General features: G+C 32.0%; 2 protein-coding genes across 7 annotated transcripts in view; one reads left to right on the top strand and one right to left on the bottom strand.

Moving 5' to 3' along the window:
- Positions 1-10,664, bottom strand: part of LOC127718876 (protein phosphatase 2C-like domain-containing protein 1) — a 47,450-nt gene extending 36,786 nt beyond the window's left edge. For all 6 annotated transcript variants that reach the window (XM_052224934.1, XM_052224930.1, XM_052224932.1 and 3 more), the window contains exon 1: positions 10,586-10,664. In XM_052224934.1, the coding sequence (XP_052080894.1) occupies positions 10,586-10,649 (64 nt within the window). In that variant the 5' untranslated portion in view covers positions 10,650-10,664. The remainder of the gene's footprint in view (positions 1-10,585) is intronic.
- The window catches only part of LOC127718897 (peroxisome proliferator-activated receptor gamma-like), a 38,310-nt gene continuing 27,703 nt past the window's right edge, over positions 4,249-14,855 (top strand). The window contains exon 1 of the mRNA XM_052224983.1: positions 4,249-4,391. Within this exon, the coding sequence (XP_052080943.1) occupies positions 4,286-4,391 (106 nt within the window). The 5' untranslated portion in view covers positions 4,249-4,285. The remainder of the gene's footprint in view (positions 4,392-14,855) is intronic.

The raw sequence follows: 14,855 nt of genomic DNA, 5'->3' as shown, positions 1-14,855 counted from the left end.
TTATTTTATTTTTATCGCACAATGTGGTTATATTTTTTCCTGTAATTTTGAACATTTTTAATACAAAAGTCTCTCTAATACTGGAGTAACCTCTGCAGTGTAGCAGCATGTGCTGTTCATTTTCAATTTCGCCACTTTTACAGATTTCACAAATTCTTTGATCTCTGGGCACTTTTAAATATCTTCCTCTTTCAATGGCAAGGTTATGAGCACTAACTCTTAATTTACACAATGATGATCGATCTGATCTATTTCTTAAAGCATCAACATAACCTGCCCGTTCACTCATTTTGTAAACACTCTGGAAAAATGTTAATTTTGGGGATGCTGAAATATTTGCATGTTGTTCCTGAAAACCCTGATCAATCAGTCATTGTTTTATAAAACCAAAAAGGGGTTTAATAGTAAGGTTAAAGTTTGACAAATATGATAAACCTAAATTTTGAATAATAATATTTAACCTTTTAACCCATGGGTTGCTTTTTTTTGTAGCATTATATATTTGGTGAACTAAACTTCCATCTGAAGTGATTAAATGATCCCAGAATTTAATACTAGATAACATTATACTATTTTTCAATGGCAGTCTTGCAAGTTCGGAAAGACATGCATCATTCGAGGCCTTACAGTGTACTCCCAAGATTCTTTAATAAATTTTATATGCAACTTTTCATAGGCATCACTGTCTTTAAACGTCGAAATAATTCCCCAGATTTCGCTACAATAAAGGAGAAAATGGGAAACTAAGGAATCAAAAAGTTTTTCCAGAAGTTTACAAGGGTTATCTAATCCTATTGTTTTCTTTATTTTAAAATATGCTTTCCTAGCTTTTTCCATAAGCGAAGTGATGGCGACATTAAAACTGCCATTATATCTAATATTAATACCCAAGTAACAATAAGTACCAACTGTCTCTAAGGTTTTGTTATTATAATAAAATTCGTTTAAAAAAGACTTTCCATTTGAATTGAAAACCATTACTTTTGATTTCTCTGTATTGACTTGTAATTCCCAAGAAGAACAATAATTACTTAATGTATTGAGACAATTTTGCAAACCCTCTTTGCTATCTGAAAATAATACAATATCATCGGCATACAACAGAGCATTTAATGAAACATCACCAACTACAACTGGATCTGCATTGATATTTTCCAAGTCTTTAGATATGTCATTTATAAAAAAATAAAAAAGAAGAGGACTCAATACATCTCCTTGTTTAACACCACAGTTTGATTCAAATGATGGGCTAAGACCATTAGAAAATTTAATTCTACATTTTGTATTAGAGTACATTGAAAATATTATATTAAAAATATGTTAATATAATATTTTAAATAACAACTATATACATGCAGAAATTATCATTTGCTCGTTGAGCCTGTAAGTTTTTACAGTTTATTTGAAATATGCATAAACTGATATAATTTGTAGATCAGGACAAAACCTTGAAGTTGATCATTTTAAGTGTATTATAAAGAAGACCATTCAGGTTGCTTAAGAGAGTAGTTAGGTAATGAATATTTGATTACAGAAAAATTCCCAAGGATACTTACTGCCCAAGCGCACTGATGAAATTAATATACAAGAGAAAGGAATAATTGGTCTATGTATGAAAATTACAGAAATATTTGTTATTTTATAGAAGATTAATGAAACTAGCATTTGAAGATCAAAGGAAACACCAAAATCACTTGAATTTATAAGTGATTGACTGAAATTTTCAAATCACTAAAATAGGTGATAATGCAATCACTTGTTTAAGTCATTATGTAACCCCTGACTGATTAATGGTTTTATTTTTTTCTCAATTGAGTTAAAGTTGAATATAATCATTCCTAATGTTAATCATATTAATACAGAGTTCCTGTTTTTCTGGTTTTAATTTTATGAATTGTGTCCAGCAAATGTCTGTTGTTATTTTTACAGATTTTGATGTACCTTTATCCTTATTATTCTTTATAAAAAATCCTATATTGTCAATAGATTTGAGGCTGCATTTATGAGAAATAAGGGGCCCTATTGGGGGTATCCAAAAATGCCAAGTTCTTTATTTTTGTTTGTTTTTCTGTCAATCTTTGTTTATGCTGCAGTTTTTGTATTTAGATATCTTTGTAGTAATTAACTGTTTCTGCTCTAAATCATTGATAAACCTAAAAATGAAAATTTAATTATATTATGATTTTATCTTTAGAAAATGGAAAACCTGTTTGATTTGAAGTTACATGGAAAAGTTAGTAACATTGTTCATGTTTGGAATTTTAAGAAGTATAAGTAGAAGAAAAAGAGGTATTTTATTTTAAGTCATGGACCCATTAAAGTCAGGAGCATGTTATATGAAGAAAACATCAATGATTCAACAGATTGAAACTATAAATACTTAGTAAATCAAACCTTAAAATTATCAAGTTCCAAAGCAGATTTTGAATTATCTCATGATATGTTAACAATATGGCAAGTAAGTTTTGGTGTATTCATGAGGAGTTGATTAAATTAGAATGGAAGTTGGTGGCATTATGTCATGTAGGACAACAGATTTTGGGGCCCATTACTGTTCAGCGGGTTATTTTCGCGGGGTGTTTATTTTCACTTATTTTGGTGGATAAATGAAAATCGCTAAAATTAATGTATACTAATAGTTTAAGCATTTTGTGGTCGATCTATATTTTCTTTTTGTTGTTGTCCGCAGGTCAATAACGGTAAATAATATAAGAGTGTAAGGTACTTTTCATGTTTTTTACCCTTATTAATTAGTGTCAAATTATATAAGAGTTGTAAGTCACTCTTGATAATTTTATGACTTAACTAGTACATCAAAGATCTAGTCAATTTCATAACTTATTAACTGTATCAGATTATAACCAATAAATGAGATTCATTTAAGTAAAAAAATCCTTTAACCATAACAATCGACACTTGTTTGAATGAATGACAATAAAGATACTCGCTCACAATTTGATTATATTGAAGATGTACTTCTACTAAAATAAAAATGTAACAAGACAAGTAAATTTTCAACCTTTTGTAAATATTTGACAATTCAAAACATGTGTTTTACCTCAAATATTGTTTTTATTATCCATATGTAATTTTGTTTACTATTAAAATAATTATTTCTTTTAATATCCTGTATTTATACAGAACTATAGCAAAGGTATGTTTCCTTGTTTTCTTTGTCAATTTTTACACCTTTTTAACTGCAACAAATTCAGTATCCTCCAAAATATTTAATTGGAAGTTATGAATCCGCTAAAATAAAAACTGCCAGGGATAGAAATCGAGAATATGAAAGAATATTGGCTTTGAAGTACATACCATTGATTACAGACACAAATGACAACGATATGATACAAAAGCTTTATTTAGATTTGGTATAGTTATCAACTAAAAAATATAAGCTCTACAGAGCTTTTAACCGAATACATACAAACATTAACAACAACATAAAAAACACAATAAAAAATTCATAACCTTATTTATTTGTACTTAAGCATTTAAAGAAACAGTTGAAAACATCAGAACTAGTTACTGAAAATAGACTTGGAATTTAAATCAACCCATAATTTTTTGGCTTGCTTCTTGTTTGGAATTTTTAAATGATAATATAATTTAAGATTGAAAATGATTGTATGAATTAAGAATTTTCTCTAAAACTGAGATGCCTTATCTACCAGAAAAATTAAGAACCTTTCTTCCAGTGGTTTAACATTTATTGTCAATTAGCTAAATGTGTAGTCAGCTGATAGAGGCATGAACATTCAGTGAAGGATAATGACCCATAAAGTGATCTGGCCTTAAATTACCTGGACATTCACCTGATATGACCTGTTTAACATGACCTAAATAACGTATCAATGAGAAATTTTAACTTCTGATAAGTCAATTAAAACAGGTAGATGATTGAATTATTGGCATTTTACACACTCATTAGAGATACATATCATTGTATTATATAGTTCTGGTTTCATGTAGTATATAAATTACTGTCAGAGGGGAATATGTAACCCCCCCTTTTTTCTGTTTACTTGCATAGTAACAAATCAATAAGGCAGAAATAAGCATTGATATAAATAGAAGTAAAAAAATATCTATTTGGTTTTGAAGTTAAAGTGATCATTGTTTTTCTACTGACATTATTTGTAGTGTAAACACTAATATTTGTTAAGGTTAATAAACTAAAGAGATGTAGGTGGAGCTTAGTAAATATTAACTATAGTCTATTTCAGAAAACTAGCAAATGTCAGTCTGTTCCTTTATTAAGTCACACTGACATAAACCAAGCTGGATGCGACATGATTTTGACCGAAACCAGAAATTATCCAAAATAATGGTTAGCTACATGTTACCAGTGGACTTTGGTCAGAATAGTTTATATAATTCATCTTCACCAGGTAAGGTTTTTATTTATCTGTTATTTGTTTTAGAATTAACTTTATGATTTCTTGGGAATTTTTGATTCAGTACTTAAGTTGGTTTTTATTTAATGTTTTGGTCCTATAACTTTCAAGTTAATTTAATGTAAGGAAATGTTGAATATATTTAGCTCAAAATGTTTAAATGTATCACGCATTATAACAGTGCATGTGGTGGTTATCAAACTTTTGTCTTATCAGTGCTTTATTAGAAATGTAAGTAGAGTACACAGTCCTTGTTTGTGAATGAAATGTTGGAACCTTTGATTATCAGTGAAAAAACAACATCATAAACTTCTAATTTGTCAGACAACATGGACAAGTGTGCCATACACAGCACCATATTTTTCTTGCATTATATTTTGACAACTTTATAGAAAAACATATTTGCTTAATATTGAGATTGTATGAAGACATGGTTTCATTGTCAGCATATAAAATACTTTTAAAAGACATCAAAGTACAACAAAACTACCAAAAATAGTGGAAAGTACAATAATCCACAAACACCTCCAACATGTCACTCTGCCTAGATGTACAAACAAAGTCAACATGGAACAGCACATGGTTAAAACTACCTGACTTGGTACAGGCACATGGTTAAAACTGACTGACTTGGTACAGGCACATGGTTAAAACTAACTGACTTAGTACAGGCACATGGTTAAAATTACCAGATTTGGTACAGGCACATGGTTAAAACTACCTGACTTGGTACAGGCACATGGTTAAAACTATCTGACTTGGTGCAGGCACATGGTTAAAACTAACTGACTTGGTACAGGCACATGGTTAAAACTACCTGACTTGGTACAGGCACATGGTTAAAACTACCTGACTTGGTACATGCAAATGGTTAAAACTACCTGACTTGGTACAGACACAAACATGAGGTAAGCTTACACCTGTTTTATTTGTGTACACACCTCCTGTTTTATTTATGTACACACCTACTTTTCCTATCTAGGCCCTTAAAGTAAAACACACAAAACAAAATCTTCACAGCTGTGTTAACAAGATGAACACCAACTTGAACAAGTAAATAATAGATGGGACCTACTTTGGAAAGCAGGGTCAAAATGTCCTGGTCTACTACAGGAAGCTAGCAAAGGTCGCCACAACTGATCAAGAAAAACAAATCAGAAACATGCAACTCTAACATGAAGTCTCCTCATAAAATTTGAGCATACTTTCATTAATTATCAAATTTTTTTTATAGATATTAAATGATGTAGTTTTGTCCAAAATAAGGTGTCTCTGACATATAGCAAGACTTTGTTCAATTTAAGTAGATTGATGCCCATAACAAAACATAGGCCAATAAATGGCAATAAATAGTTTCTTGTGAAGAAGGATAAAATCCAAGAAAACTGATTTTCATTTGGGACCTCTCATATTTGTATTTTAGCATAACTCGAGTACTGTTGTATAAGTTAGAATTCTGGGAGTAAAATTGGTGATCCAGAAAGGGAAACTGACTTATAAGTGAAATCAAGCAACTGTAATGATGGACAGCTTTGATGAATGAGATGTAAACTTTGAATAATCTTACTGATCAGCAGCTGTTTCTACAAAGCACAATGAGACAGATAGTTATTACGTCTTTAACTGATAAATAGTGTTACTTATATGTATATGAATGATTCATTCATTGTTGAAGACCCTACATCAACTGTCAAGATGAAGAACAGGAATAAAAACCCTGTTCATTGATAATTTTCTATGTTTTCTATGTATTGTGTGCGATTTTGTCCAATGTACATTTACTCCATATCCTTTCATTTTCTATACAAATTTTGATAATGCAGTTATTTTTATATAAAAGGACAAGACAGATATCTTGCTTTTTTGGCACTGTTTACTTATGGAAATAAACAAAATTGGATAATATTATTGGTGACATTTTAACCTGCTAAATAGATATGAGGTCTTTGTAAAATGGAAAAAATGAGGTTAGTCTTAATAACACAATTTGACTTTTTTTTTAAATGACATAGTGCCATAATGTACCCAATTAGTAGAACAAAGGCTGATTTTTAAAAGAACATACAGCCAAAACCGGTATAGAGAATTTTTTTTTACCAGTAAAGCCATTTATGTGTCTCAAATTCTGCCCTCTCCTTGAGCAAATATATTTTAATTGTATTATTACAAAATTTAGTGAAAAGACCTACTGATTTGATGTAGTTCACAATATGTTTTTTTTTAAATCAAATTAGTGGTTCAGTGTTCCATGTTATATGACACAGCTTTTTAAAAAGCAATGCCTAGTGCAATGCACCATGTTAAATGACACACATTAAAAAAATGTCTAATGGGTAGTGTAATGTACCTTGTCAAATGTTAAGAGCTAATGCTAGTGCAAGATAGCATGTTGAATACCACACTTTTTTTAAGTGAATGCCTAATGCAGGGTTCCATGTTAATTGACACACAGGTTCTAAAAAGCTAATGCCTTGTGCAGGGTACCATGTTGTTCTTAAAAGTCAATGCCTTGTGCAGGTGACCATGTTGTTCTTAAAAGCCAATGCCTAGAGCAGGGTACCATGTTGTTCTTAAAAGCCAATGCCTAGAGCATGGTACCATGTTGTTCTTAAAAGCCAATGCCTAGTGCAGAGTACCATGTTTTTCTTAAAAGCCAATGCCTAGAGCAGGGTACCATGTTCTTCTTAAAAGCCAATGCCTAGAGCATGGTACCATGTTGTTCTTAAAAGCCAATGCCTTGTGCAGAGTACCATGTTTTTATTAAAAGCCAATGCCTAGAGCAGGGTACCATGTTCTTCTTAAAAGCCAATGCCTAGAGCATGGTACCATGTTGTTCTTAAAAGCCAATGCCTAGTGCAGGGTACCATGTTAAATGACACATAGGTTCTTAAGAGCCAATGCCTAGAGCAGAGTACCATGTTTTTAGCTCACCTGACCTGAAAGGTCAAGTGAGCTTTTCTCATCACTTTGCGTCCTTCGTTCTGCGTCCGTCGTCCGTCGTCCGTCAACTTTTACAAAAATCTTCTCCTCTGAAACTACTGGGCCAAATTTGACCAAACTTGGCCACAATCATCATTGGGGTATTTAGTTTACAAAATGTGTCCGATGACCCCGCCAACCAACCAAGATGGCCACCATGGCTAAAAATAGAACATAGGGGTAAAATGTAGATTTTGGCTTATATCTCTGAAACCAAAGCATTTAGAGCAAATCTGACATGGGTAAAATTGTTTATCAGGTCAAGATCTATCTGCCCTGAAATTTTCAGATGAATCGGACAACCCGTTGTTGGGTTGCTGCCCCTGAATTGGTAATTTTAAGGAAATTTTGCCGTTTTTGGTTATTATCTTAAATATTATTATAGATAGAGATAAACTGTAAACAGCAATAATGTTCAGCAAAGTAAGATCTACAAATAAGTCAACTTGATCAAAATGGTCAGTTGACCCCTTAAGGAGTTATTGCCCTTTATAGTCAATTTTTAACCATTTTTCGTAAATTTTTGTAATCTTTTACAAAAATCTTCTCCTCTGAAACTACTAAGACGAATTTAACCAAAATTGTCCACAATCATCATTAGGGTATCTAGTTTAAAAAATGTGTTCGATGACCCTGCCAGCAAACCAAGATGGCCGACATGGCAAAAAACAAATACATAGGGTAAAATGCAGTTTTTGGCTCATATCTCTGAAACCAAAGCATTTAGAGCATATCTGATGGTATAAAATTGTTCATTAGGTCAAGATCTATCTGCCCTGAAATTTTCAGACCAATCAGGCAACATGTTGTTGGGTTGCTGCCCCTGAATTGGTAATTTTAAGAAAATTTTGCAGCTTTTGGTTATTATCTTGAATATTATTATAGATAGAGATAAACTGTAAACAGCAATAATGTACAGCAAAGTTAGATCTACAAATAAGTCAACATGACCAAAATTGTCAATTGACCCCTTAAGGAGTTATTGCCCTTTATAGTCAATTTTTTACAATTGTCATAAATTTTGTAAATTTTTGTAAATTTTTACAAAATATTTTCCACTGTAACTACTGGGCCAAGTTCATTATAGATAGAGATAATAGTAAGGAGCAAGAATGTTCAGTAAAGTAAGATCTACAAACACATCACCATCACCAAAACACAATTTTGTCATGAATCCATCTGTGTCCATTGTTTAATATGCACATAGACCAAGGTGAGCGACACAGGCTCTTTAGAGCCTCTAGTTCTTAAAAGCCAATGCCTTGTGCAGGGTACCATGTTGTTCATAAAAGCCAATGTCTTGTGCAGGGTACCATGTTGTTCTTAAAAGCCAATGCCTAGTGCAGGGTACCATGTTGTTCATAAAAGCCAATGCCTAGTGCAGGGTACCATGTTGTTCTTAAAAGCCAATGCCTTGTGCAGGGTACCATGTTAAATGACACATAGGTTCTTAAGAGGCAATGCCTAGTGCAGGATACCATGTTAAATGACACATAGGTTCTTAAGAGCCAATGTCTAGTGCAGGGTACCAAGTTAAATGACACTCCTGTTTTTTCAAAAGCTAATGCCTATAAGTGCAATGCGCCATGTTAATATATTAGACATTTTTTTCAGAAAGGTAATGCCTAGTGCAGGGTACAATGATATGACACACATGGAAAAAAATAAAACATGGGAATTTTCTGTGATAATCACTATTGAAATGTAACAAAAAGTGAGCCATGTTTTAATTCCACTTTATCCAAAAACACATATTGTTAAAATTACAGGGGGTGGGAGGACATATTGTTAAAATTACTGGGGGTGGGAGGACATATTGTTAAAATTACAGGGGGTGGGAGGATAATGGATGAGTACATCTTGTTCTATCAGTCTGCACAAGAATACTCAGATCTCATTGTTGAAGACCAAACAGTGACCTGAAGCTGTTTTTATTCTTTGTCGATATGGTTTTAGGTTGATAGTACTATCTCATTGGCAATCCTATTACATATCCTTATTTTTAAAATATTTCCTTTGCATATTACTTATAATCAGTTTATAAAGTTGATGTGATGTGTTGTTGGTTATACTGTTTCATTCAGACATCTACCCGACATCTCACCGTGTTGCCGAGGACATAGAAACCTTGCAGGATCATCTTACCAAAAGCTACAATAGGAGTAACGGTTATAGAACCCTTAAAAAATGGACAAAAAACATGGGAGAAAAATATACAGGATCTCCACAATTGAGAATATTTTGCTCATTAAAAATACTCTCTTGATTGATTATTCCCCTTTTATTCCCGTTTTTATATGTCATGTCATTGAACATTGGTCAACGATATCATCTCAACATCTATAACTTGTATAACATATTTAAAAATTTGACATAATAAAGAAGGTTGTAATGTCTGCAGGATGAGTAGTTTAATCAGAGACATATTGTATCATATGTGTTTCTGGATTAATAAATTCCCCTTTTCACAGGTTGTGTCACTTTGGTCAAGATGACCTACTACTTGTGTCATGTCACCCTAACATCTGTATTTATATGAAACAAAACATAACTGTTCGCTAGTTTACCTTTCTGGCTAAAAATAATATTTGATGACATGAGGGAAGATCTCAAACATGTTTTTTACATGAGAAATGAGGTCAGTTATTGATTGATGGGACAATGGAGTAAATAAGTGCTAATATGTCCTTGTAAAATGTTTTCAGGTCTATGAACAAGAAATGAATCAAAGAAGACTTCAACAATAACATCTAGTCTCATTATATATTAGTAGTAAAGGAATTGTTGTGGGGAATAAAATGGAGGGGGAAAAGGGGGGCAATATAGAAGGAGGAAGTGATAGAAAGGACCTTGAATTTGTAAGACATGATTGGCTGAAAATAATTTGTTAATCTTTGACACATGGCTTTTTTGAGTGATTTCTTTTCTCATAATAATTACTTCAAAGCCAGATAACTGTTTTTCTTTGATCTTTTCTTTGTTAAATACTGTACTGATGCATATACATAAATAACCCTGCAGAGTTCATTACAGACAAACATTATAATGTAAAATCAATAAGTGATTGAAAGGAATAGAATTAAAGAAGGGGGGGGGGGTTTAATGAAACACTGGCTGGAAATCTAACCCATATAATGACAACCTTCTTGTACCATAGTATTAAATTGATTTAATGTCATGTCAAATACATCATTATTTTTCACTCTTACCTACTGTATTTTGACCCTGTTTTTGATCATCACTTTCTTGCACTTGAATATATAAAAGTTGCATAACAAAATCACTAAAGCATAACTTTATATATAGGCCTATATATTTAATTTCTCTGACAGTCTGTCTAGCTTGTTAAAAATAGTAGTCTATTTTAAATATTATCTGCAAGAATTCTTCACCTTTGAATTAATAATATTGTAAAAGTATATATTTATGGAATATGAATTTATATAAAAATCGTTTAAAACTGTCCCAAAATAATGTATCAGTAGTATAACTGTGAAATAATTAAATATAGCAGGAGGGGGGTCAGGTGCTCTGCCCCGGCCCCCTCTTATTGTGCCTCATATATGATAAATGCATAGACTTTTTACAAGTATCACTCCAAACTCTTTTTTCAAAATCCTTGATCCACACCTGTATTGCAGTCAAATTAAAACTACCACTGCAAAAAAAAAAAAAAAATTAAAACCACCTGTTATTTACAACCAAAATGATAATGTAAAAACAATAATCATTATTTAACCTTAATCAATGAATGTATAAACAGATATTGAAAATTATTCAAAATATAACAATATTTATATTTTGTGTAATTTAACACCATATTTCTTTAAACTTTAGATCAGATGGTCCTGTTGCAGTCATTCAGGATAATAAGAATTTTGTCTTTCCTGTTTAAAAAACTGAAAGCCTCTTTTAGAAATGTCTTTTTAAAAACTTGATATTGGGAAAAATTTTCAATTTCAAATTTTAGATAATTTTTTCACCTGTAAAGGATTTCTTTGGATTTTGAATGTTTAAGTTTTTAAATGGAAGTAAGTGTATCAGGCTTGAATTTAATGTATAAGCATATGTAAAGTTAATCTATTTTTCGCTGGTTCTTATAGAATGATGCAAATTTGTCCCAAATAGTACTTTAGATTTAGTCAAATTTAAAGTAAAGCTTTTATTTTAAAACAATTCCTTGAACCAACTTAAAAATTCATTTTCACAAATCAGCATTTGTATAGATTTATGGTAGTGCTATAAGGCATTAGAGGGTGCAATAAATAATATGTTTTGATATTTGAAATCATATTTCTGGGAAATATGATATATTATATGCAAATGACTTTTCTTTGCGTTTTATTTTTTATACGACCGCAAAAATTTTTGCGATCGTATATTGGTATGACGTTGGCGTCGTCGTCGTCGTCCGAAGACACATTGGTTTTCGCACTCTAACTTTAGTTTAAGTGAATGGATCTCTATGAAATTTTACCATAAGGTTCAATACCACAAAAGGAAGGTTGGGATTGATTTTGGGGCTTATGGTACGAACAGTTAAGGAAAAAGGGGCCAAAAATAAGCATTTTTGTAACTTCCAGATATAACTTGTGTGTTAGTGTATGGATCTCTCTGACATTGTACCACAAGGTTCCATATCACACAGGGAATGCTGGGATTGATTTTGGGGGTAATTGCCTCAAAATATTAGGAATTAGGGGCCAAAAAGGGGCAAAAAACAAGCATTTTTCTAGTTTCATGACAATAACTTGTGTGTAAGTGTATGGATCTTTCTGAAATTGTACTACAAGGTTCCATATCACAAAGGGAAAGCTAGAATTGAGTTTGGGGGTAATTGCCCTAAACGTTTAGGAATAAGGGGCCTAAAAGGGGCCACAAATAAGCATTTTTCTAGTTTCCAGACAATAACTTGTGTTCAAGTGTATGGATTTCTCTGAAATTATACCACAAGGTTCCATATCACACAGGGAATGCTGGGATTGATTTTGGGGGTAATTGCCTCAAAATATTAGGAATTAGGGGCCAAAAAAGGGGCAAAAAACAAGCATTTTTCTAGTTTCATGATAATAACTTGTGTGTAAGTGTATGGATCTTTCTGAAATTGTACTACAAGGTTCCATATCACAAAGGGAAAGCTGGAATTGAGTTTGGGGGTAATTGCCCAAAACGTTTAGGAATAAGGGGCCAAAAAGGGGCCAAAAATAAGCATTTTTCTAGTTTCCAGACAATAACTTGTGTTCAAGTGTATGGATCTCTCTGAAATTGTACTGCAAGGTACCATACCACAAAGGGAAGGCTGGGATTGAATTTGGGGTGATGAATCATAAGGGGGTTCAAAAAATTGGGGGGGGGGGGGGATTTTTTGTTTTCCTTTTTTTTCTTTTTTTCCTTTTTTTTTCTTTTAAAATTTTCCATTTTAAGTTGGTTATTTCTGTTTTATATTTAAAAGCAAATAATAATGATATGGTAGGAGATACACACCAAACAGGATGTGTAAATTATTATATAATAAGTATTGTGCAATAGCAAGAAATTTTCAATTGCACAGTATTGCACAATAGCAAGAAATCTTCAATTGCACAGTATTGCGCAATAGCAAGAAATCTTCAATTGCACAGTATTGTGCAATAGCAAGAAATATCCAATAGCACAATATTGCGCAATAGCAAGAAATTGTCAATTGTACAGTATTGCGCAATAGCAAGAAATATTCAATTGCACAGTATTGTGCAAAAGAAGATACTTCGTATAAATTGCTTATTTCTTGACCAATTTCAATGGGGTTTTATTCTTGAATTCTTGGGGTTCTTTAATATGCTGATTCTAACCGTGTATTAAGTTTTTGGATTTTGGGCCCCATTTTTAAATTGGTCCACATTTAGGTCCAAAGGGTCCAAAATTAAACTTTGTTTGATTTCATCAAAAATTGAATTATTGGGGTTCTTTGATATGCCGAATCTAACCGTGTATTTAGATTCTTAATTTTTGGTTCCGTTTTCAAATTGGTCTACATTAAGGTCCAAAGGGTCCAAAATTAAACTTAGTTTGATTTTAACAAAAATTGAATTCTTAGGGTTCTTTGATATGCTGAATCTAAACATGTATTTAGATTTTTGATTATGGGCCCAGTTTTCAAGTTGGTCCAAATCAGGGTCCAAAATTAAACTTTGTTTGATTTCAACAAAAATTGAATATATGGGGTTCTTTGATATGCTGAATCTAACCATGTATTTAGATTTTTGATTTTTGGGCCCCATTATCAACTTTGTCCACATTGAGGTCAAAAGGGTCCAAAATTAAACTTTGTTTGATTTCATCAAAAATTGAATTCTTGGGGTTCTTTGATATGCTGAATCTAACCATGCATTTAGATTTTGGATATTGGACCATAATAGGTGAATGTCCAATTTAAAAAATTTTAAGTTCTTAGACCACATTCATTCTGTGTCAGAAACCTATGCTGTGTCAAATATTAAATCACAATCCAAATTCAGAGCTGTATCAAGCTTGAATGTTGTGTCCATACTTGCCCCAACTGTTCAGGGTTCGACCTCTGCGGTCGTATCAAGCTGCGCCCTGCGGAGCATTTTATTTAATTGTGGGTTGCAATTTTTTTTATGAATTAATACACCATATTCCTCCTTTTCCATTATCATAACAGAAAAACTTTCACATATGAGTGCCATGTGTTATTCATACACTATACATGTACAATACATATGAGTGCCATGAGATATTCATACATGATACATATACAGTACATATGCGTGTCATGAGATATTCATACATGATACATGTACAGTACATATGGGTGCCATGTTTTATTCATACACTATACATGTGCAATACATGAGTGCCATGTGTTATTCATACAATATACATGTACAGTATACATGAGTGCCATGTGTTATTCATATGTGATCCAAAATTTGTTCCTGTGAAAAAAGTTCAAGTATCACAGGAAATATGTTCTGGGAGAACTTTTTTCACAGGTAATTTCTATATAATTTATTCCATCTCTATAAAATAAGTTCCCCACTTTACCTGGTGAAATAAGTACCGGGTTGGTGAAATTTGTTCCTTACCTAGTAAAATAAGTTCCAGGTTTATGAGATTTGTTCCTTACCTGTTGAAATAAGTTCTGAGTTTGTGAGATTTGTTCCTCACCTGGTGAAATAAGTTCCTTGTCTGTGAAATATGTTCCACTTGTTAAACAAGTTATCCTATAATGGTTTACTTTTATAAATTTTGACTTGGATGGAGAGTTGTCTCATTGGCACTCATACCACATCTTCTTATATCTATATCTTATATACTGAGCATTTGTCATCAGTGAGTTTAAAGTTATCATTCAAGTGCATTATAAAAATAAGTATTATATTAATAATATAATAGATAAAAAGTGTAAATCATCCAGTTTGGATCCTATTGAGTATAGCAAATGTTTAATTATATACTCTGTAAAAAATATCTAAA

The sequence above is a fragment of the Mytilus californianus genome, unplaced genomic scaffold (assembly GCF_021869535.1).
Source record: "Mytilus californianus isolate M0D057914Y unplaced genomic scaffold, xbMytCali1.0.p SCAF_10, whole genome shotgun sequence".
NCBI lineage: Eukaryota > Metazoa > Mollusca > Bivalvia > Mytilida > Mytilidae > Mytilus > Mytilus californianus.
Note: the sequence above shows the minus strand (reverse complement) of the source record. Positions and strands in the feature narration are given on the sequence as shown.